This window comes from Pelophylax lessonae, assembly GCF_965119305.1.
Source record: "Pelophylax lessonae genome assembly, chromosome: 2".
Classification (NCBI taxonomy): Eukaryota; Metazoa; Chordata; class Amphibia; order Anura; family Ranidae; genus Pelophylax; species Pelophylax lessonae.
Window position 1 is genome coordinate 669586441 of NC_138769.1, and position 24835 is coordinate 669611275.

Consider the following 24835-nt stretch of genomic DNA (forward strand, 5'->3'; position numbering starts at 1 on the left):
TGAATAGCTCAGTTTGCTTTGTTGGTTTTTGCACCACACAAAAGTATTTAGCTTTAACCATGTTTTAGCTGGTGAACTAGGCATATACATTCATGAATAACATGTTGTAAGCATTAGCAAATATTAGAATGTTCCATAAATGTATAGCAATTTTAATTAAACATTGGGGAATGAATTACTAAAACTGGAGAGTGCAAAATCTGGCACAGCTGTGCATTGTAGCCAATCAGTTTCTAACTTTAGCTTGTTCAATTAAAGCAGAAGTACAGCCAGGATAATTCTGCACTCCCCGCTGTCGGCTGACATCACAGAGCTGGTCCAGGCTCGGGAAAGATCGCGACAATATGGTTGGGATCTGTCCATATGCCTGGACCGAGACCCGGCTCAGCCCTTCAGCGAGCCGCTGAAAGCCTGAGCCGGCCACTCACGCCCCCTCAACAGCATAGTGCATGGCAGCAGAGCAGCTGATTTGATGGAGGGTCCATCAAATATGGTGAGTGCGGTTCTTGGAGGGACTCTGAAACACCTTGCACTGGATTTTTGAAGCACCTCAGCACCTTGTGTTATCAGCACTTCATCACTTTCAATCGATTGCTTGTTTGCACAGTAATTGGACTTTATTTACTATTTGTCTTATATAGCTTTTTGATTTCACATTTAAAAGCACTGGTGCACTTTAATTCACTGATGAATTGTTTCTCACTTGTTAATGGTATTTATTAACACTGTGCACTTTTCATGGTTGATTGCATATTATACATTCGTCCATGGGTTATATGAAGTATTAGTTGGCATTTTTGCAAGCGCTGTTTTTTCTTGACCATACTATATATCCAAGGTTTTCACTTGGTGAGCAGCTGCTGCAATATTTAATTTTATATTTGTTTCACCTAGTGCGGGTTTAATCACTTTTTCTCTACTAAAAAAAAAACCTTGCACTCATTTTTTTTTACACTTAGAATTTTTTTGAAAAGCTTTCGAGGTGATATTTGTAGGACTAGAGCTTTGCATAATTTTAATAAAACCTCCTGAAAGAGTGCTTATGTATCTGGGGACATAAACGGATGAAAAGCATTGTTGTTATTACCTGCCATGTTGTCAAGGACATCAGAGCCCCAGTCTCCTTGCAGCACCGACACTAAAATATTGTCAAAGACATTGAGCTCTTTAGACGTCACAATCCTGTCACGGAATAATCTACGAGCTTCATATGCCACAACTTCCAGAACATGGTCTTGAGAATGTTTTCCAGATCCTAAACAGCAAGAAGACAATTATTGTACACCGCTAGAACACCAGATTGCTGCAGCAAATGTATAGTGATGGATTAGAAGAAGATAGAACTTACCAAGGCAACACAAGAATGATCAGAGAATAGGGGAGACAGGAAAAAGAGAGGATTAACATTCACAGTTGCACACACAGAAAATAGACACAATCATAGCTTTACATGTACAGTATATAGAATAGCAAATACTGCAATGTATCCAAACAGACAAACTATTTACCTGCAGTTTTACATGGGGGGTTTTACGCTTTAACAGTTTTTTTTTTGTTTTTTAAATCAGAAGAAAGTTTAATTTGAACACATTCAAGCATACATGTTCCTTAAACACTCACAAAAGAATGTAAAGTTGTAATGTACAAAAACAAATAGTCAATTACAGCTTCCAACTCCATAGAGCTACCTACTAGGGATGATCGAACGGTTTGGGTCCACCATCAGTTCGGCCCGAACATTGGGTGTTCGAGGTTCGGCCGAATTTAGAACTTTTTGCCCAAAAAGTTCGGATATCGGCAACCAGAACCGACCAAAATGCAATGCTTCAGGAAATGGGCTTTAAAAGCCCGTGATTGTACCAGAACCATTAGCAAAAGCCAATTGAGGGGGCAGGAGAATGCTAGGAATGTGATTGGAGTGACTAGGGGGTCCCTAGACCAATCATTAGTGAATACGCCCCCCAGTATATAAGATCGCCCCCGCCAAATTCCTAGCATTCTTGTACCGGACATGGAAGAGAGTGGAATGCTGTTCTGTTCTAATGTGTTACAAAGTGTCATTTAGCTATTTTTAGTGTGAGGAAAGGGATATCTAGTGTAGTTAGAGTGCTCCTTTACACTTAAGTTAGCTTCAAAAATTTAGTTTCTGTAGGGAAAGTGTTAAGTGTAAAGGGACCGTAGTGTAGTGTAGGGTTAACTGACAGTGACTGCTATGGAAGGGTGACAAAACCCTTCCATAGCAGGGTGACCGCTATAGAGAAATGATCATTTCTCTGAGTTGCTTCGGGACAGGAATATGGCTTCTCACCAGCAAGCATTTTTTATGCTGCAAGGGCTGCCACTGCCAGTGCTTTTTTGAGGACATGTTTGATGTCAGACATGACATCTGAACTTGTGTATAGGGGGTATATATACACATATATGTCTGTATATATACCCCTAGACATATATAGGTGTGATAGTAGCAGAAATATATGCTTGCGCTAATGAAATAATTTACAGTAATATATTTCTGCTACTATCACACCTATATATGGCTAGGTGTCTATATACATATAATTATGTGTGTATATATACCACTATACACAAGTTCAGATGTTTTGCCTGCCTCAAAAGAAACTCAAAAAATGCCAAAAAAAACGCTAGCGTCAAAAAAAAAATGCCCAGTTGTGTTTTTGCTGGCATTTTTTGGGGGTTTTTGGAGGCAGGCAAAACATCAGAACTTGTGTATAGTGGTGTATATACACACATACATATATTTATATACACACCTAGACATATATAGGTGTGATAGTAGCAGAAATATATGCTTCCGCTAATGAAATCATTTACAGTAATATATTTCTGCTACTATCACACCTATATATGGCTAGGTGTCTATATACATATAATTATGTGTGTATATATACCACTATACACAAGTTCAGATGTTTTTCCTGACTGCAAAGAACCCAAAAAAATGCCTGCTTTGAAACCGGCAAGGTGTGAAAACCGAGAAGAGAAGCTAACCCCCTGAGCTGAAAGTGTTCTAATACAAACCATCCTTTTTTTTTATGGTTCTGGACATGCTACAGAGCTGAAACTTCACAGGTACACCTTTTAGACCCCCCAGACACAAAATCACACAAGTTCTTAAAACTTGTCATTTTTGATAAAAAAAAGCCAATTATTGAAAGAAAAAAAAAAAGAGATTTTTTTATTTCAGATCTGGGGGGTCTAAAAAGTGTACATGTGAAGTTTCAGCTCTGTAGCATGTCCAGAACCAGAAAAAAAGATCATATAGGTGTAAAAGGAGGGTCCCACATCCCTGTTCTACTGAAAAATTATCTTTTTTTTTTTTTTCATGGTTCTGGACATGCTACAGAGCTGAAACTTCACATGTACACCTTTTAGACCCCCAGATACTAAATCCAAAGTCAAAATCAAAAACTCTCTCTTTTTTTTTTTTTTTTCAATAATTGGCTTTTTTTATCAAAAATGACAATTTTTAAGAACTTTTTTTGTGTGATTAATAGTTAATGGGGCATGACCCAGAACCCTAGGGACTTTTTAGGGGCATTTATTGGGTTTTAGGGCTTAAAAATGGTGTTTTTTGATTACCGAAGTTCGGGTCCCATTGATTTCAATGGGGTTCTGAAATCCAGGCCGAACTTTCGGGAAGTTCGGATGTTCTGGCCGAACCAAACTTTTCAAAAGTTCGATCACCCCTACTACCTACAGACGTCAACCCACCAAAGAGAACATACAGCCCCACCTAGTAGCTGGAAAAAGAAATGACAGCACCAATAGAGCACCACTTTCGCACATTCAAAAGTCAGATAGTACTGTAACAGTTTTTATTGCACAATAAAATCTAATTTTCTTTACAGCTGGATTTATATTATTATTTTTGTTATACAGGATTTATATAGCACCAACAGACTGTGCAGCAATTTACAAAAAAAATGGAGACAGTACTGTTACAATACAAAAGAGGGTTAGGTGGGCCTTGCTCGTGAGAGCTTACAATCTAAAGGAAAGAGCAGGATATCTCAGTCACCTGCACCGTTCCATCCTTTTTAGCAATGAAGCTGTGATGTGGCATATGACAAAATACACTATGTGAACAAAGGTTTGTGGACACCCGACCATCACACCTATTATATGGCTAAAAATACAGCTTCCAGTGAAAAGCAACACACTGGTCCTTCCAGGGGTTACCAGGAAATAATTTCTTCCCCTCGCTGGAGCAAACTGTACCATGCTTCATAGGGTTTTTTGCCTTCCTCTGCATCAGCTGTGGGTATGGGATTGTGTATATGGAGGTTTTCTATTTATTTTTTCTATTGGTTGAACTACATGAGCTTGAGTCTTTTTTCAATCTAACTATATAATGCTACAGCACAAAAAATACATTTTAGACAATTGTCAATTGTGCTCTTCCAACCTTGTGGCAACAGTTGAAGAGGACCCTTTTCTGTTCTATCATCTTTGTGCCCTGTGCAGAAGGCTACAGGACATGGTCTAATCAGTTTGGCGTGGAGGAATTTAAGCGACTTGCACACAGCCTCAACCCCATTGAACACCTTTATTATAAATTAAGACACAGAATGCAAGCCAAGTTTTCTTGTAAAAAAAAACCTGACCTTGCAATGATCTTGTGACTGAATTGTCAAATTTTCAAATAATTTTGTGAAAAGCCTTCCCAGAAGATTAAAGGCTGTAATAGCAGCTGGGAGGGGTAGTGGCTCCTTATTATTACCAATGGTTTTGGAATAGGATGTCCAATAAGTTCACATGGGTCTGATGGTCAAGTGTCCACAACCTTTTGGCCAGCTAGCATAGCATGTGACTGAACGTAACAGCCAAGTACAGGACAGACAACAGCCACAATCATCCACAGACTTAGTATGGAGCTTCCGTTGTAAGCTGCCTCTTCTGCACATACCTACACAGAGAAGCCGCAGCTGACAGCTCAGCATGGGACCAGACCGGTTCGGCTGCAGAAAGGGTATATATAGCGATTTTTGATTTACAGGGTTAGATAGAATGTGGCTACCAGTAGATTTAGAGTGACCCCTGGTATAGCTTTGTGTGCCGCTCAGGTGCGTTCTTATATGGGGTATGTGTGTGAATTCCTCCGCCTCCACTGCTGGGAGTGCTGGCAAGGGACAGAATCTGTCTTTGCTCTAAGCTATAGCTCAAGGGAGAAGAAAGTTAATCCCCAATTCCACACATCAATGCAGTCCTGCAATGGAGATAAGAGTGACAACCTCAGCCTGGACTCCAACCAGGCCACGCCCCCAACGTGTTGCGTTCCGCCCTGGGAGCTAAATCATTGGGAGTATATTTAGAGTTAGTCAGTTTTAGGCTAAACTTCTACTTTAAGACACAAAACTGAACATTCTGCTGTTAAAAGTACTGTCAGTGAAGGTCATGTAAAATTGTAACATCTTAATAGCAAAGACCCTCACAATAAGAGCATTCAAACACATGCTGATTACATGGGTCTAAAATTTTGGGAAATTATCTACCCCAGAGATGAAATGTGCTAATTCTTACATATTTTGATTAGATAAATTAGAAAATAGGTAAAAAGGTACCGGAAGGCTAAAGTTTTCAAGATATTTCACAATAAAGATTTATACACAGGCAAGTATATTTACCTACAAGGTAGAGAGGTGTCTGGTGATCATGATGCCTCGTAACTTCTTGACAAAGTACGGTAGAACAATGAAAATGGTACCACATGGAAGTGTATGAATTTATCTTCACTTTGAGACTAAAGATCATTGCCTAACTAATTTATTGTTCTTTTATTGCAAGGTACATGTGTCTTGGTCAGATCTACATATCATACAGTTACATTTGGTGGCTTGTGAAAGTGTCATTGCTGAATATTTCCAAGGAACAGTTGCGTGATATTTTTTCTCAGAAGCCAAGATGCTTCGAAATTGTGTCAACAATGTAAATAACCTCTGCTACATTTGTGGCGAGGTTACATTTGCATCTCAAAAGTGCAGTATGACGGCAGTGTTAAAAAGGCATTCGCAAAATGTATCCCTCCTGCTCTGACCTCTGTTGGAGATGTGGAGAAGAAGTGGGCTCACTCCTCCATATCTTCTGATCTTGCAGCCACCTTCAGACCTTCTGGTCGGAAGTGTTGCGTATTGCTCATAAATTTACGGACCATGCTCTCACCCTTGATCCGGCCCTTTTCCTTTTGCACCACCATGAGTTTCCGAGGGCGTCATATCGGAAATCAATTTTACCGCTTTTGTTCACGGCAGCCAGGAGCTGCATCCCTCTGCTCTGGAAACAGGCACAGCCCCCCACGGTAGCAATGTGGTTACGGAGGGTGGCATATATCAATGAGATGATGGATCTTGTGGCTACTGAACGGGGCGCGAGGGACAGGTTCCTCAAGCGATGGTACTACTGCCACAAGTTTACGTTTTCCGCTGAATACAGAGACATGGTTATCTAGACACAACAAAGCCGGTTGGGAGCCATCTCTGCCCCTCCTTCTCCTCCCCAGCCTTTCCTTGTCCTTTCCCTTCTGTCTTCTTTTTTCCACCCCTCCACTTCCTGGACTATACTTCTCTTAATTGCTCTTTCTCTACTCTACGCCTGACTCTCAGGCATAAAATACTTCCTTTCCCCTTGGGAATGCTGGCAGTTAATCTGCCACTCGGAAAATGCTACATCCCCATGTCATCTAGGACATGTTTCCTTGCTCTCGTATACCAGCCACTTGACAGATGCCGGTGGATGCGGGACTTTGTCCCAGAGCTATCCCACTCTACCAGCATTTCCTGTGTTCCTTGATACGTCAAACTCCAGACGGTGTATGTTAACTGCTTATGCTTGGGAGCTCTGCTGCCCCCGCACTATACTGAGTTCACAGGACCGCTTGTTTGATACTTACTCGATTACCTTATTTGTTCACATGTGTTCTGAAATTTTTTTCTGTATCACTAGTCATACAAGTCTGTTTTACACAATTGCTCTCAACTGTTATGTATGCCTTATTCCTCTAATATAAATTTAGAATTTACAAAAAAAAAGGCATTCAACATCTATTTTGGATGCAAAATAGGGGATCAGGACAAAAGTTGGGCCCCTCATTATTGTTGCATTACAAGTGCAACTTATGTGCATCATTGGCTAAACAAGAAGAAAAAGTCCATGCCTTTCACAATCCCAACAGTATGGAGGGAGCATGAAAATGTTACATGAAAAAACAATAAATTAATGGAAAGTTATGTTACTGGTATCAACAAAAAGATACCTTTAAAATTATTGGTGTGGCACCATTCCCATCGCTATATCACATTTTGCAGAAAAGTTATGAAGCATAGTTACACATTCATCTCAATTTTGAATTTTGTTTGATGCTAATTTGACCTGAAGCTGTATCTTGGAAAGTGAAGCCACTTAATACTTAGTTTTTTCCTTTAATAATGACACAATTCTGGTAAAAATTTAGCTACTTTAATTTCCAAGGCTTACTCCTTGTAGACCAGTGTTATCCTGAAACTTATTTGCACATTTATGTGTTACCAGCCAAAAGGATTCGTTATTCTGTTAACTCAGTCTTGTAATTTACATAGATAGCATGGTGACACCACTATTTGCTATTTCAGTTTTGCAGCTTACCATGTCACCAGGCTACACACTGCAAACATTTCAACATTACCGCAATCGCAATTGTAACATTGTAAATGCCAAAAACGGATGTAAAAATTAGATTGAACGCAAACTTCCTTATCCTTCTGCCAAGGCCCCTTTCACACGATCTGACCGATCAGGTCCGCCGGTCTGTTTTTCAGGCCAACCTGATCAGGCCACCCACTCTACTCTATGTGTCTGCTCACACCCACCTGGCATCCGATCCAACAAGATCTGCTGAAAACAGACGAATGGTGATACGTTCGCCATCTGTCCAGCATGCCGGATCGGATAAAAATGGACAGGCTGTCTGTTTTCATCTAATCTCTCCATAGAGGAAAGCAGGACTCTGACAGGTCCATCTCTGCACAGTGAGTGGAGACGCACCTGCCATCCGCCTACTCAGTGGGGATCAATGGAGCGATCCCCGCTGAGCAAGCGGAGTCTGTGAAAACAGATCTACCCTGTGTGAAGGGGCCTAAGGCCCTAACCCCAGCCCACCAAAGTAGACGGGGGGCAGCAGGATAGACAGGGGGGTTGTGGAGTGGACTGGGGGGCAGCGGGGTGGACAGGGGGGGCAGCTGGGTGGACTGGGAGGCAGCAGGGTGGCAGCAGGGTGGACTGGGGGGGCAGTGGGGTGGATGGAGGCAGCAAGATGGACTGGGGGCAGCAGGATGGACTGGGGGTGCAGCAGGGTGGACTGAAGGGTATCAGGGTGGACTGAGGATGGACTGGGGGGCAGCAGGGTGGGCAAGGAGGCGGAAGGGTGGATAGGGAGGCAGCAGGGTAGAAGGGGGAGAAAGCAGGGTGGACAGTGGACAGGGAGGCAGCAGGGTGGACGGTGAACAGGGAGGCAGCAGAGTGGACTGGGGTGGGAAGCGGGGTGGATGGAGGTAGCTGGGTGGACTGGGGGGCAGCGGGATGGACAGAAGGGCAGCAGGGTGGACTGGGGGGCAGCAGGATGGATTGGGGGGAAGTAGTCAGCTGGACAGTGGGATGGGGCGGATCGGCGGCACTGGCTCCTGTGAAGCTGCATGATCCTGTCAGCCCAGGAGACACACAGACAGAGGGAAGAGGGGTCCTTCAGCTGCTGGTGGGCTGTCCTGAGAGGTGCCTGCCATTTTTGGGGAACTCAAAGCCTTGATGTATAAACTCTGAGCACCAGTGAGGGGACAGAGGTCAGCAGTAGTAAGCAGAGAAGTATGGGCAGATTGTGATCTCTGGAGTCTGGACTGGGGACAGAGATGAAGAGAAGACACATTGGTGGCAGGCACAGGGGACATCTCACTGGCTAGTATGCTGTCAGAATGATTTGTCCAGGTGTCTGGTAGTCTGAACAGATCATGTGAAAACCGGACTTTCCGGGTGAACCCTATTGTCAGCAGATACCAGGCAATCAGGATAGAAAATATTGCTTCCCATATGCCTGTTTGAAGAGAGATTTAATGCTGAAACCCCTAATCACCATACCAAAGCCACACCTATCCAATGTTGTTGCATCAAAGCGTGGCCTTATTTACCTCTCATTGGCAGGACCTGTGCAGCCCAGACAGCATCTTCAACCCCTGTAGGTGTGGCAGGCTTTGCAATTATGCACATGTGCTACATAGGAAGACAGGAAGGTCTGCAGAGTCCAAGGAAAATGAAAAGCGGAGGTCAACAGATAGTAACATCTGATTTTCAGTCAGTGTTTGTTATTTTGGTGAGTAGGATGATATTTGAGGTAATATGCAATTATCCTTTAAAGTGAGAATGACAGCTGCAATCTGTTTGCAAACCAAACTGCCACAATTCATTCACCATGTAGATTTGAAGTGCATGCTGAACATGTTCGGCTAAAGATTTTCCTTTTTTCATTATACTGTATCTGTAATGCTTACACTGAAACACTGGGAAAAATCCTTTAAGCGAGAATTTTTTTATTTTTTTGCCTTTTTTTGTATATCTAAACACAAACAATAGCACACAAAAAAAAACCTTTACTATAATTATTCATTTTTAGCAGTAGTAGTAGCAACAGTAATAAAAAAAAAAACACAATAAGCACCTACCTCCACCTAAATCATATCTAAAGAGCCCCAGAATCCACTGAGTCAGGATACATGGTGTAAACAAATAGTGGCTATGATCATCAACTGAAAACTTTGCACGAACCTACAATGTAGAGAGAGTAGAATTAATATTAGTTTATCAAAGCTGATCTCCAGGCAAACAGCTAAAAACATAGATGAAGATATTAGGGAGCTTTTTTACTGCCAAAAAGTTTGTATTTCTGTCCATCCAGTTCTGAGATTGGCATAGAGCACAGCCATGTCCAACAGAGCGAAGGAGACCTAATTTCTTTTTCTGATGCAGTTCAGTAACACTGACAGGTTCTGTCCCTCCTCCAACCAGTGATTGGATACTAAAAGAGAAGTGGCAAACGCACTTCTCTTTATTCTGCTATCCCTCTATCAATATTTTTTCCTTGTTAGTACATGAGCACTGTCTGCCCCCCCTGTGCTGCTTCACCCTGTCCCAGTTTGAGTTCTGTCATAAAAGAACTGCAAGAGGCTGATATTAAAGTTATATTTAAGTATTCTCACTGCTTGCATTTAAAAAATAAATCACATGGTCAAGACTAACAAATTATATTTTTTACATTTTTACCGTCAAAATATGAAATATTGCCTATTATCATTTTGCATTCTCTTTTGAGCCAGCAGGGAGACCTTTGGGTTCCTTTAAACATTTTTCAAGCTGTCCTTTTGATATTTTGATGTAAAGCCTATTTGTAGCTCAGGCCTAAATTTATACCAACACATGGGTGACCCATTGCAGTCTTTCATTAACCGATTGACGCCGACGCAATGCAAATATGCGGCTTTCTGCTTCAAGGGGTTGTACTGAGGTGATACCTGCAGCAACCGTTTTTTTTTTTTAGAGCTGACGGTCGGCTTTCTAGTAGTAATACCAAGCTGTGCAGTGGGGCAGGGCGGGGAGGGACGGGGAGGGACGGGAAGGGATGCCCCCCCCGCCGCATTCCGCGCTTGCCCATGCTCTCCCATCCCACCAGGAGGCCCGAGTGACCAGCCGACACGTCCGCCGGCTGGCTTAAGATCTGAACAAAGCCGAAAATCGGCTTTAATCGGGTCTCGTATCTAGTAACCCATAAGTGATGTCATGACATCACTTCCTGTTAACTGGAGCCTTAAAGGCACCAGATTTAAAAAATATATCATTATTAAAAACAGCCAAACTTGGTGCTTTGAATGCTTTTAAGTGCAAAGGAGGGATTTGGGGTCTTATAGACCCCAGATCCCTCTATAAAGAGTACCTGTAACTGCCTACTACTGTCACAAGGGATGTTTACATTCTTTGTGACAGCAATAAAAGATCAAAAAATGTTTTGAAGGGACAGTGTAAAAAAAAAAAAAAAAAAACTTTAAAGCGCCCCATCCCTCCGTGCTTGTGTGCAGAAGTGAACGCATACATAAGTTGCGCCTGCAAACTTAAACAGTGTTCAAACCACACGTGAGGTATCGCCATGATCGTTGGAGCGTGAGGATTAATTCTAGCACTAGACCTCCTCTGTAGCTCTAAACTGGTAACCGGTAAAAAAAATTTAAGGCGTTGCCTATGGGGATTTTAAGGTATCGTAGTTTGTCGCCATTCCACGAGTGTGCACAATTTGCAGGACATGTAAGGTATCGATTTACTTATATAACATCTTTCACATTATACAAAAAAATTGGGCTAACCCTACTGTTTTGTTTCTTTTTTAATTCATGAAAGGGTTTTTATTTTTTTTTTTTTTTTTTAAATGCATTTGAAAGACAGCTTTGCAAATGCAGTGTGACAAAGTATTGCAACAACCACCGTTTTATGCTTTAGGGGTCTAAGCTAAAAATATAATGTTTAGGGATTCTAAGTAATTTTCTAGCAAAAAATATTGATTTTGACTTGTACACAAGTGTCAGAAAAAGGCTTAGTCGTCAAGGGGGTTAATAATGAGACTGCTCAATCTGAATGTTCAGTGAAATGAACTGTGCCCTAAACCAGCCATCGTTTGCTGTGCTATCACTTTAGCTAACCCATTGTGGGAACTGCTATTCATTTATTGGACATTTAGTTGTTAAAATGCATATAAACAGTTAAACAAAGTATTTTTAGCACCCTCCTAGATAGGTGCTAGGAAAAGCATAGTTTTTGCTCTGCCTGCTTATCAGGAGAGCCTGATCGATAGTTAGGCCTGTTACATGTGTCCATATGTGATTCACCTGGTCTGAGGGAGTGTCCACACTGTATCCAATAGGGGAGCCTGTTGGACAGTGGAGGAAACCCAGCCAGTGACACACAGGCTTTTGTGGCTGTCCCAGTGGGTGGGCACAACAGTGGTGCATCCTGGGATAGGTCATAAAGGCCAAGGGCACATGTGACAGGGTGTCTTTGGGCGAGAAGAAAGGTCTCAGTTGGAGGGTGACGGCTCTCTCTCCTCCTGTCAGTGTGGAAAGTGGTCACATGCAGTCGGCCTAGTGGACCAGGAGTGTGGTGCTGAGCCAGGAGGTTCAGAGGATACTGACTGTAGAACAAGTGGCAGAGCAACCTGAGGAAAAGCAGTGTCAGTGAGTACCAGGGAGCGTGCCAGGGGTCTGCCCATGAAGGGTACCACTCCAGTGAGAGTCAGTGGACAGGAGCTAGCACACACAGCAAGAAAGGGGGTACCAAGTTAGACCCTGAAGAGTAACCTAAAACAGAGTTCACATTTTTTATCTTCACTTCAGTGGCAATGTGAAGCAGAGGCCTTGCCGCACACACTACAGCTAGTTGTCCTCAGGATTTGTGCATAGTTTCTAAGTTGGAGTATCTCACTCATCCCTTCTCCCATCCCAGTTACAAATAAAACACACAAAAAAAAACAAATCCCCTGGACTGTTCATTGACTGAGCCAAAGACTTAAAGTGATAAGTTTAACAGACTGTTGCTATGGGTAACCCAGGGGAATCCAATCTCAGCAGCTCCCTAGGGGGCAGTGCTACATATGAAAATGAAAATACATTTGACCCAAAACTATTAGAGTTTCCTTTTAAAATCACACAGTGAACAGAGTGGGAAGGATAGACAGTTATAGCCAGATGGTTCATTATAAGCAGAAGATAATTTACTAGAAGTTGAAAATCTACCTGATCATAGACCTGAACCATGGACCCTGCTAGCTGGTGAATCTTTGACACAGAGCTCCACACTGGGTGTTTCTTCAGATTCTTATGAAGAACAGGCTCTAAATAGGAACTGCAAATTGTCTGTAGTTGGTCTCTTTCAGGATAGCTGCAATAAATTAACAATCACAAACAATAATTGCAATATTTATTTTCCACACAGAACACAATCTCACTTAAAGTGGAACTTTAGTCAAAATATTAGATCCTGCTAGATCACTTCAGGCTGGCCCCTTTTGCAGGTATAACTGTGTAATTGACATATGACAATGAGACATTAAAAATAAGTGCCTATATGGTTTTAAAAACATGCTCAGTTACTCTCTGTTTTTAGCAACAAAAATAAAGCATATACCCCTAGGCCGCAGTGAAGAGGGATCCTTCACCAAAGATTGGTGGAGCTCCAGTTCACAACAAGTGGCCGTTGACAAAAAATTCCTGCAAAAAACAGAGGTATGGAGGGAACAAAGACCTCCCAGGGAATGAGTCAACTAGGGACACTGTTGTTAGAAATCAAACAAAAATTTACTTTATTAGGCACGTATGCCAGTGCAAAATAACAAGATCAGTGAAAATGGGTGTGACATAGCATGATTAAAATCAAATTAAAAACATGGTATCATCAAATTGAAAAACATCAACCCGGGTTGAATAAGTAGGCTAGAGATGACAGTTAATAATAAAGATGTAGGATAGCAGGCTGTATGGATCAGATAAAAAGTAGATGGTATCATGCAGTCCCAAAGCCAAAAAAACAGTCACAGCTGTACTACCAGTATGAGAACTTGGCAAATATAATTCCACATGTGTAAGTTCACCACACGGGGTGAATAAATAGAGGTGGTGTGTGATCCTGTGTAAAAAACAGGGGATCAGAATGGAGCCGAATGGTTGGTGACTTGATAACAGGCAAATGAGATTTTGCTGATGCAAAAGGATTCCCAGGTGGACCAAACACGGTATAGATGGCAGGTTCACTCAGAAAACATCCTCAGAGGAAACTGGCTTGGCACCAGTGAAACGCGTCAGCATAGACGTCATCAGCCTTCATCCAATGGAATTGTGACCATCGTGACCATCGGGCACCGTACGGCTGGAGTGTATTCGTTCCCCCGCCCCCAAGGTCCGGCGTGACGTCGGGCTGCAATCGGCGTGCCTGTTCCCACCACAGGGAAGTGTGCAAAGGGGAGCTATACTCAGGGAACGCCAAAGCCAAAGTGCACCACCAGCAGGTCATTTGGGTCAACATTCCCCGGGAAAACTTCCATAGCCTATATCCCAGGATGATAACCTACTATTCTACTGGTAACAGTTTCTCTATTGATGTTGTCTGAGTGAACCTGCCATCTATACCATGTTTGGTCCACCTGGGAATCCTTTTGCATCAGCAAAATCTCATTTGCCTGTTATCAAGTCACCAACCATTCGGATCCATTCTGATCCCATGTTTTTTACACAGGATCACACACCACCTCTATTTATTCACCCCATGTGGTGAACTTACACATGTGGAATTATATTTGCCGAGTTCTCATACTGGTAGTACAGCTGTGACTGTTTTTTTTGGCTTTGGGACTGCATGATACCATCTACTTTTTATCTGATCCATACAGCCTGCTATCCTACATCTTTATTATTAACTGTCATCTCTAGCCTACTTATTCAACCCGGGTTGATGTTTTTCAATTGGAGGATACCATGTTTTTAATTTGATTTTAATCATGCTATGTCACACCCATTTTCACTGATCTTGTTATTTTGCACTGGCATACGTGCCTAATAAAATTAATTTTTGTTTGATTTCTAACAACAGTGTCCCTAGTTCACTCATTCCCTGGGGGGTCTTTGTTCCCTCCATACCTCTGTTTTTTACTCTCTGTTTTTAGGAATGCTCAATTTGTAGAGGCCAATCTGCTGACACCATTAAAGCGGAATTAAACCCTTCTATCCTTTTACAGCCAAGAAAACAGCTTCTTTTTGATCTGCAACTGCCATGGTGCTGCACATGTGGTTAGTTAGGTTTCCAGCCATTTGATGGCTTGACAGTTTAGTTGAGGACACAAGCAAATGTGACAGTTAGCAATCACGGCATTCCAGGAATGTAAATATTTTCTGAAACTGTTAAATCGATGAGTTTAGTTCCACTTGGAATGGCAGCTTCCAGCAAGAAGAAACCGGAGCAATGCTGTAGGCAATATGCAGCACACACTAATATTGGTAGCATCATTATTAATGTGGAATGTAGGTTTCTAGCTAAACAACATTATTTTTTATCAAGTTGTTGTGGGTAAAGTTCTGCTTTAAGGTTTGCTGTAAAAAAATAACAAGCATGATTTGCTTGTTGCCTGAGCAAGCCACTTACAGTCAAAGCGTAACTAAACCCATCAATTTTACATTTCCGATAACTGTCTCATTTGCTTGTGCTCTCAACCAAACTGTCAAACCATTAAACGGGTGATGTCGTAACGGATTACAAGTGCAGCATCATGGCAGTTGAAGATCAAACATAGGCCAAGATGGTAGCTTCCTTGGCTGAAAACAATAGGAAGGTTTAGTTCTGCTTTAATAGTCAAATATCAGAGAATAACTTAATAGGCCAGGGTGAATTTCTGTTAATCTTTCTGTGAGCTATGACATGTGGGTTTCTTAGCATCTGATGCAGACATGCATGTTTATGTAGCAATTGCTCTATGATCATTTAGCAGTTAAACAAAACTATCTAATGTCTAAGGCCATGTAAAAATCTCACTTACCACGGAACTAAAACTCTCTCAATCAACATTAACTGTTTTTAATCTTTATGCTGCTGGTATTCATAAATAGATAGGAAGGTATATAATATTTACTTGTTTTTTTTTTTTTTTTTTTTTTTACATTTCCTCAAGTTACTTCCTGGTTTCTGGTCTTGGCCAAAATGAAGTCATATATACCAGGAGACTTCATGGGCAATTGTTTTCTGAAGGGGAGGAGGAGGGAACTTTCTTAGCTAAGCATGCACTTCTGCCTGCATGCCTGATCTAAGGGTAAATGGGTTCCAGGAGGTAAATGCTACATGAATCATGTGCTCTTACTTAAGATGGCTGCAGCTAGAAATGCTAGATGGAAGTTTTTCAAAAGGAATTACTCAACAAAATAAAGCTAGGTGACATGAATGGATAGGCAAGTTTGATTTGAACATTAAAAATGAATTAAATAGCATTTTCAGTTTGTGGTGCCGATTACATAAGATATAGGTTTCAAAATCAAAAGCATACATATTAGGCATAAATTAAAAGGAGGAAACACTGATACTTTTTTCAAACCTCCTCTACAAGACTAAAAGCAGCCACAGTGGCTATTTCATAAAGTGAGAATGTACTACACTGCTTTTTACCAGAGAATTGCTTATGTGTACAATTGGTACTAAAATTGATGCATCTAAAACTAAAAGGTTTACATTATTTTTGTAATGTTTAGTAAATAAATATGTTTCCAAAAAAAAAGTTAAAGCTTAAGGCCCCTTTCACACTTGCCACTCCATCGGAGGACTCAGTTTTTCTTAGCGGGGGGATTGATCCGCCGATCTCCAGCTGAGCAGACGGATTGCAGCTCTGTCTCCGTGCTGTGTGTGGAGACAGCTGTCAGGTCCCTACTCTTCTCTATGGGGGAATCCGATGAGAACTGACAGACTGTCCATTCTCATCCAATCCGATCTGCCAGACGGATGGAAAATAGGGTTTCCATCCGTCCGGATTTGACGGACAGGATCGGATGTCAGAGGAGACAGATGCATGAGGCATCCCTTCAGGTCCACCTGAAAAAACTGACAGGCGGATCTGAACGGTCCGCAAGTGTGAAAGGGGCCAAAATGTAATAGTGTCATCCTCCAAAGATATTTACCATGTGCATCATGCACTGACAGTGAATGGGGTCAAGACTTTCCAGCAATGAAAGGGTTTAATCTTACCAATTACATGTCATTTTGCTACCTTCAAATATGTTGCATGCTTAGAGCAAAATTCTCAAAGGTAATTTTGTCCCTACTACTGTTCCCATATTAGAGATGGTCTATGGCTCCTCACCTTCTAAGCTGATCTCTACTTTCTGTATGATGCTCTTTACCCCTCAAGCGAGTGTGCTGGTCTATCAACCCAAACAGAAGTAGGGAGTGGACATTGGGGCTATGGAAGAGGAGGACTGAGATGAAGTCCTAGAGGCCTGTAGACTGGTCTTACCCAAGTTATCTGATAAGCGTACACTGTTCTATATCTTTCACAGGTCTTATTTAACTATCCATTTATCTGAATTCAGGCCTAACCACAGTCTCTTATTTTCCTAGTGCTCCAGGCACAGTTAACTGTTTACTCTGGGCATGCCCTTTGATCTAAGGCTACTGGCAGGAGGTGGTGAAACTTCTCCATGATAAAATGGGCTCTCCAATCTCTATGAACCCAAAGTACTGTCTTCTGGATTCATAAACCGCTTCACAATTTTTAGTCTATTGTATTGTAATTTTATGATATTAATGTGTAACACTAAAGTAGTATATTATTCTTCATATGCCCATTCATTTGGAGCTTGGTTGTCGGATAGAACACTGTGTAATATGTGATTTGTTGTAATTTCCATTGTACCTGGATTACTCCTCCTCATCTTCCCCTGCCCCTTCACTTTTCCTAATTTTTCCTTCTGCATCCTATTTTCCCTTTTACTACCGCAATAAAACAGAAAGTGTAGCTGTCCCTGCAAAGGGTCAAATCAAACCTCAGACATGATATATGGAACACTACGAGGAGAATATACTCACTCTATTGCACAAATACGGACCACAGAAGTGAATCTCGTTGTCAGTTTATGCCTCCCAATGGTGCCACTCGCAGACATGGATGCCACAATCTGAATATTTTCTAAGCCAACCCATTCAAGATTGTCATCATAAAAGCCATGGTATGTTAAAACCTAAAACACCACAACATACAAAAAAGGTTTAAGTCATTAGCCCCATTAAAAGGATCCATATTATTTGTTTAACAAACTAGAATGTGATAACCTTAATATATTAAAACAGTATTTTTCTCCCAGAAGCTTTTTGGAAATTGAATGACCAAAAGTAACATTGAAGTTTGGTTTCAAATACAGCCATTCAAAACCATAAAATTAATTCTGAATTTAACATCTGACATTCTGGATCAACTCTGTTCTTGCATAATCAAAGACATTTACATTTCCTAGACAGGATTTCATTTGATTGTTTGCTGTGTGATGCACCTAATATTGATATTTTTTTAACGCCAGGCTGAGTGTAAGGAGGGGGCTCCTTTTTTAGGGTATCCAGATTACCAATAAAAGAGTAATTTCCAGAGTGTCAGGGGCTTTACAATGAAAATCTACACATCAGTTCCTGAAGCCAATCTCTTGTCTCCCCCCCCCCCCCCCACCTCCAACAAATCACTACAAGTCAGTGAGGATGCCCATCACATAAATGGACCAACAGGAGTTAAAAAAAAAAGGATACATTGTTTTAATAAATATATTTTTCCAGAGGAGGCAGGTCATTCCGAATAGATACTTGCATATTTCACCTTGCAGTAATACAATTACATGTTTGCATGACTAATGCGGTTTTATATTAGGCTAACACAGAGTGAGCACCTGTGTTTTAATCTCAACTGTTATAACTGCTGGGCACATTGATTCAACTAGGCCACTTGGCCTAATTTGCCTTCTTATAAGACACTAAGCTGGTAACTGAACTGCATAATACCTATATAGAGTCTATAAATCATAACAGAAGAGTATTTGACATGTCCAAAGTGTTCTAGGCAGGGCTAATACCCACAGATCGGAAAAGAACCCCAATGAATAAAGGGCATACGGAGTTGAATGCTGTCAGGCTTTGCTCAATTCAGTGATTGGTAAAAAGTCAGAACTCCAGGTACTGTTAAAGTGCAAGTCCAGCCAACCTGGATCAACTGGAGAAGGATTAGACCTCTACCATGTTTTTACTGCTAATTGGGGCTCTGTTAGAGTCATTTTCCCTAACTTACTATAATGATGACAAAAGTTCCACCAGATAGGAAATGACAGACAATCTGCAATAGGGAAACAGCAATAAAAAGTTGACAAGGGATCCAGTTTTCCTGGATTCTATTAAATGTTGGAGATTTTCTTATCTGGTGAAATCATTATCACTGGGACAGTAAGTAAGAGAAAATCTTTCTAATGGAGCCTTGGATAACAGTAAAAACATGACAGAGGTTCTAATCCTTCTCCACTCTTTACAGAACTAAATAATCGTTTTGACAGGATTCACGCTTTTGTCTTTTACCTTTTAGGAATAGCTTTGCTTTTATTTCGTATTAATGTCATCCTCCTTCCTCTTTTCTGATCCTAATAGGGCTGCAAGAACAGCAGTCTGAACTGTTTTGACCAGACTTTGTTTTGCTTTTCCTTAAAATTTGGCCTAGAATCAAAGTGGAACTCTCAATAAAATAATATGGGAGGTACAATTTAATGCCTCCATTTCATTTTGGATTCACATTGAACACCTTAAACTGGAGCCTCATACACGTTTTTCTGGGCTACTATTGGCTTTGCTCCATGGTAATGTGTTAAACGTAATTGAACACGTAACTGATTACAATATCTTGCTCACCTGTTGTAGAAATGCTACCAATGAGTTTGTCCCCCACTTGTCAGGTTTGGGGAGGTTGATATCCTTTAAGTAGAAAACAAGCCGTTCACAGTCTTTTGGCCTGTAGACTCGGCCGGTGTTGGTGCTGATTACCAGGCAGGTTTGTGTCAGTTTCTGTAAGACGTGGCGGGAAGACGTCTGAGCACTGCAGTGAACAGTGGCGATCTGCGTGGAGCGGAGCTGAGAAAACGCATAACGAAGAAGCATTCTAAAAAAAGAACAATTGCAGTGACATTTATTATGAGGAACGCGCAACTGAAAGGCATCGCTGCACAAATAATTGTGTTCAAAAGAGTTATTACTAAAAAAATATGCAGTATAAATATGACCAAATAATACATTGACCTACTTTTCTTATGTCAATAGGAAACCAACTAATATGCGAACCGCAAACCCTCACATATAGTGTGTCTGCATTCCCACTTAAGCCCATTTGAGTTAATCTTAGTTTCTGCAACTCACAGTCTGTCTTGTATGTTAGGGCAATACTTCATTTTTCTAAACAATGCCAATTTGAATGTATGCAGTGTCCAATTATAGAGTGGTGCCAAGAACGCAGCTTTCAGATATAGAGTCAAATAATCAGGAAAAGGTTATAATAAACCCCAACTTTCAGTCTGACCATTAACACTGGTACTGTTGTGAAAGAAGATCACACTTACCCCTTCCCACAGCCCTCTGGTCCAACCAGTATGAAAGGCTGTTTGGTGTCAGAGCCAAGCCACGGCCTGAAGTAGTCAAGCCCTCTCTGGATGTCAGGGGTTCTGATGACTGGAAGTGCCTGAGGATTACTAAAGTCTTCAATAGTTAAGTTATCTGGTTTTTCCAGGTTGTAGGACATTAGGCGTCCACTTTTACTGTCATAATAGGTTTCCAGTGGTTTACGAGGATCAGGTGGAGATTCCCTAGCCCAGCTGAAGACCTAGAGCAAAAGAAGAAAATAAAGCAACCAATCACATGTGATAAATTATTTGACAACTATCCAAAAGAAAAAAAAAAGAAAATAAACTGGTTTTCATGGAAAAAGCACCATGTGCAAATGGCAAATTTCAATCCAGAATAAAAGCCAATACTAGTCATTAGTTGAGAAATATGATACATCTCGTGTCTTATTTCAACAATTTTATCAAACTTACTTAAGTGTGCCTTTTAAAGGCTCACACAGATTGCTGAAAACAAAAACCTTGGGAGACATTTTGATTAGTTTAGTACATTTCTGACTGATAAACCATTCTCCCATTGCTCCTGTCCCCTCAATAAGAGCTAGACTTGTGCAAACAGTTACCAAATACAATTTTCTGAACTGATCATAAAAAAGGGTCTTTGAAAAGGGTTTTAACATTTGTAGGTCTTATCTTAAAGTCTTTGCTGAAGTATCATCTAAAAATTTACAGGTTTTAAATTGTTACAGACATGACATGTTAGTTACGTAAATGTATGCATGTTTTGGTTTAACTACCTCTTTAGCAAAGTCATTCCTAGACTTCATATTGAGATTTCCTCCAAGACCACGGATAAGACTGATAATGAACTCACTGCGATCAGTACAGCCATGAAGGTGAGACAATCCATTCATAACTGTTCCTATGAGACTGGTTTCCACTACAAAATCATTCTGTGGAGGGGACATAAGAGAAAACATAAAGAGGCTAGGTTAAAAAAAAAAAAAAAAAAACATATACAGTACATCTATGCATTGCATGCACATTTCTTTTTAAAAATACCTGTTTCTGCTGAAAACCTGGTAAGCTGCTAACTCATTTTTATTGACTGACAATAATGCATATGTTGCACTAAAATCCAAACAAGTGTTGTCAGCCAAATCCAAACAATTTTGTGTAGAGTAAGCAAATATGTAGCTCTGGGGGTGTGCCTACATAAACCGGGAACATTTCAGTTGCAACAAGGGGCCCAACTCTTTGATTCTCCTGAATCTGAACTGCATAACTATTAAATATTGAAAAAATGGGATGGTAACAAAACTTCCTGTATGTGTGTAAATATATATATATATATATATATATCTACACACAAACACAGTATCTCTCAAAACTTAGTACACCCCTCACATTTTTATAAATATTTTATTATATCTTTTCATGTGACAATACTCAAGAAATGAGACTTTGCTACAATGTAAAGTAGTGAGTGTACAGCTTGTATAACAGTGTAAATTTGCTGTCCCCTCAAAATAACACAGCCATTAATGTCTCAACCGCTGGCAGCAAAAGTGAGTACACCCCTAAATGAACATGTCCACATTGGGCCCAATTACCCGTTTTCCCTCCCCAATGTCATGTGACTTGTTAGTGTTACAAGTACTCAGGTGTAAATGGGGAGCAGGTGTGTTAAATTTTGTTTTATCGCTCTCACTCTCTTATACTGGTCACTGGAAGTTCAATATGGCACCTCATGGCAAATAACTCTCTGAGGATCTGAAAAAGAAGAATTGTTGCTCTACATAAAGATGGCCTAGGCTATAAGAAGATTGTCAAGACCCTGAAACTGAGCTGCAGCACAATGACCAAGACCATACAGCGGTTTAGCAGGACAGGTTCCACTCAGAACAGGCTTAGGCATGGTCGACCAAAGAAGTGGAGTGCACATACTCAGCATCATATCCAGAGGTTGTCTTTGGGAAACAGACATATGAGTGCTGCCAGCATTGCTGCAGAGGTTGAAGGGGTGGGGGGACAGCCTGTCAGTGCTCAGACCATAGGCCGCACACTGCATCAAATTGGTCTGCATGGCTATTGTCCCAGAAGGAAGCCTCTTCTAAAGATGATGCACAAGAAAGCCTGTTAACAGTTTGCTGAAGACAAGCAGACTAAGGCCATGGATTACTGGAACCATGTCCTGTGGTCTGATGAGATCAATAAAAACGTATTTGGTTCAGATGGTGTCAAGCGTGTGTGCTGGCAACCAGGTGAGGAGTACAAAGACAAGTGTGTCTTGCCTTTAGTCATGCATTGTGGTGGGAATGTCATGGTCTGGGGCTGCATGAGTGCTGCTGGCACTGGGTAGCTACAGTTCATTGAGGGAACCATGAATGCCAAAATGTACTGTGACATACTGAGGCATAGTATGATCCCCTCCTTTCAGAGACTGGGCAGCAGGGCAGTATTCCAACACACCTCCAAGATGACCATTGCCTTGCTAAAGAAGCTGAGGGTAAAGGCGATGGACTGGCCAAGCATGTCTCCCGACCTAAATCCTTTTGAGCATCTGTGGGGCAAGCGGAAGGTGGAGAAGTGCAAGGTCTCATCCAACAGCTCCGTGATGTTGTCATGGAGGAGTGGAAGAGGACTCCAGTGGCAATCTGTGAAGCTCTGGTGAACTCCATACCCAAGAGGGTTAAGGCAGTGCTGGAAAATAATAGGGGCCACACAAAATATTGACACTTTGGGTATGTTCACTTAGGGGTGTACTCACTTTTATTTCCAGCAGTTTAGACATTAATGGCTGTGTGTTGAGATATTTTGAGGGGACAGCACTACTTTACATTGTAGCAAAGTGTAATTTCTTCAGTGCAAACAAAAGATATAATAAATTATTTACAAAAATGTGAGGGGTGTACTTTTGTGAGATACTGTATATATATTATATATATATATATATATATATATATATATATATATATATATATATATATATATATTTTACACATACATACATATACACACACACACAAACACACACACACACAAACACATGCACAGTGGATATAAAAAGTCTACACACCCCTGTTAAAACGTCAGGTGTGATGACAAAGATAAATAATTTCAGAACTTTTTCTACCTTTAATGTGACCTATAAATTGTACAACTCGATTTAAAAACAAACTGAAATCTTTAAGTTGGAGGGATAGAAATAGAAAACTACAATAATGTGGTTGACTAAGTGTGCGGTCCCTCTTATAACTGGGGATGTAGCTGTGTTCAGAATTAAGCAATCACATACAAACTCATGTTAAATAGGAGTCAGTACACACCGGTCATCATTTAAATTGTCTCTGATTAACCCCAAATAAAGTTCAGCTGTTCTAGTAGGTCTTTACTGACATTTTCTTAGTCGCAACCTACAGCAAAAGCCATGGTCCACAGAGAGCTTCCAAAGCATCAGAGTGATCTCACTGTTAAAAGGTATCAGTCAGGAGAAGGGTACAAAATTTCCAAGGCATTAGATATACCATGGAACACAGTCATCAACAAGTAATCATCAAGTGGAGAAAATATGGCACAACAGTGACATTAACAAGAACTGGATGTCCCTCCAAAATTGATGACGAGAAAAAAAAACTGGCCAGGGAGGCTGCCAAGAGGCCTACAGCAACATTAACCAGTTCTTGACCGCCCGCTGCAGTTATACGTCGGTACTTTGAGATTAAATACCAGGGTTATGGCAGAAAATAGCTGGGGTAGAGTGGCAAGACGGAAGCCTTTTCTTTCCGATGAAAAACAACCAAATCTGGCTATATTTTGCAAAAACACATCTGAAGTCTCCCGAAAGCACGTGGGAAATTGCGTTATTATCTGATGAAACCAAAGCTGAACTTTTTTGGCTATAATTCCAAAAGATACGTTTGGTGCAAAAACAACACTGCACATCACCAAAAGAACACCATAACCACAGAAGCATGGTGGTGTCAGCATCATGCTTTGGGGCTGTTTTTCTTCAGCCAGAACAGGGGCCTTAGTCAAGGAAGAGGGAATTATGAACAGTTCCAAATACCAGTCAATATTGGCACAAAACCTTCAGGCTTCTGCCAGAAAGCTGAACATGAAGAGGAACTTCATCTTCCAGCATGACAATGTCCTAAAACATAAATCCAAATCAACAAAGGAACGGCTTTACCAGATGAAGATGAACATTTTGGAATGGCCCAGCCAGAGCCCAGACCTGAATCTGATTGAAAATCTGTGGGGTCATCTGAAAAGGGCCGTGCACAGGAGATGCCCTCGCAATCTGACCAATTTGAAGTGTTTTTGCAAAGAAGAGTGGGGAAATATTGCCAAGTCAAGATGTGTCATGCTGATCCATTCATACCCAAAAATACTTAGTGCTGTAATAAAATCAAAAGGTGCTTCAACAAAGTATTAGTTCAACAGAGTGCACACTTATGCAACCATACACCCTGTTCCAAATTATTATGCAAATTCTATTTAAGTGTCACAAAAATAAAAAATTTGTTGTTCAGTTTAACTCATGGATGGCATTGTGTCTCAGGGCTCTTTTGATCACTGATTACAATCTCGGACACGTGTGATAATTAGATTGCCAGGTGAGCCCAATTTAAGGAAAAACTACTAAAGGA

The 24835-nt window shown here is 41.0% G+C and overlaps 1 protein-coding gene across 1 annotated transcript in view; it reads right to left on the bottom strand.

Moving 5' to 3' along the window:
* DYNC2H1 (dynein cytoplasmic 2 heavy chain 1) overlaps positions 1 to 24835 on the bottom strand; it is an 807725-nt gene that overhangs the window by 571432 nt on the left and 211458 nt on the right. Inside the window, exons 40-46 of the mRNA XM_082246437.1 lie at positions 20981 to 21136; positions 20184 to 20443; positions 19483 to 19729; positions 17635 to 17786; positions 12813 to 12957; positions 9702 to 9804; positions 1088 to 1255 (exon numbers count right to left, since the gene is read on the bottom strand). Coding sequence (XP_082102563.1) covers positions 1088 to 1255; positions 9702 to 9804; positions 12813 to 12957; positions 17635 to 17786; positions 19483 to 19729; positions 20184 to 20443; positions 20981 to 21136 — 1231 coding nt within the window. The remainder of the gene's footprint in view (positions 1 to 1087; positions 1256 to 9701; positions 9805 to 12812; positions 12958 to 17634; positions 17787 to 19482; positions 19730 to 20183; positions 20444 to 20980; positions 21137 to 24835) is intronic.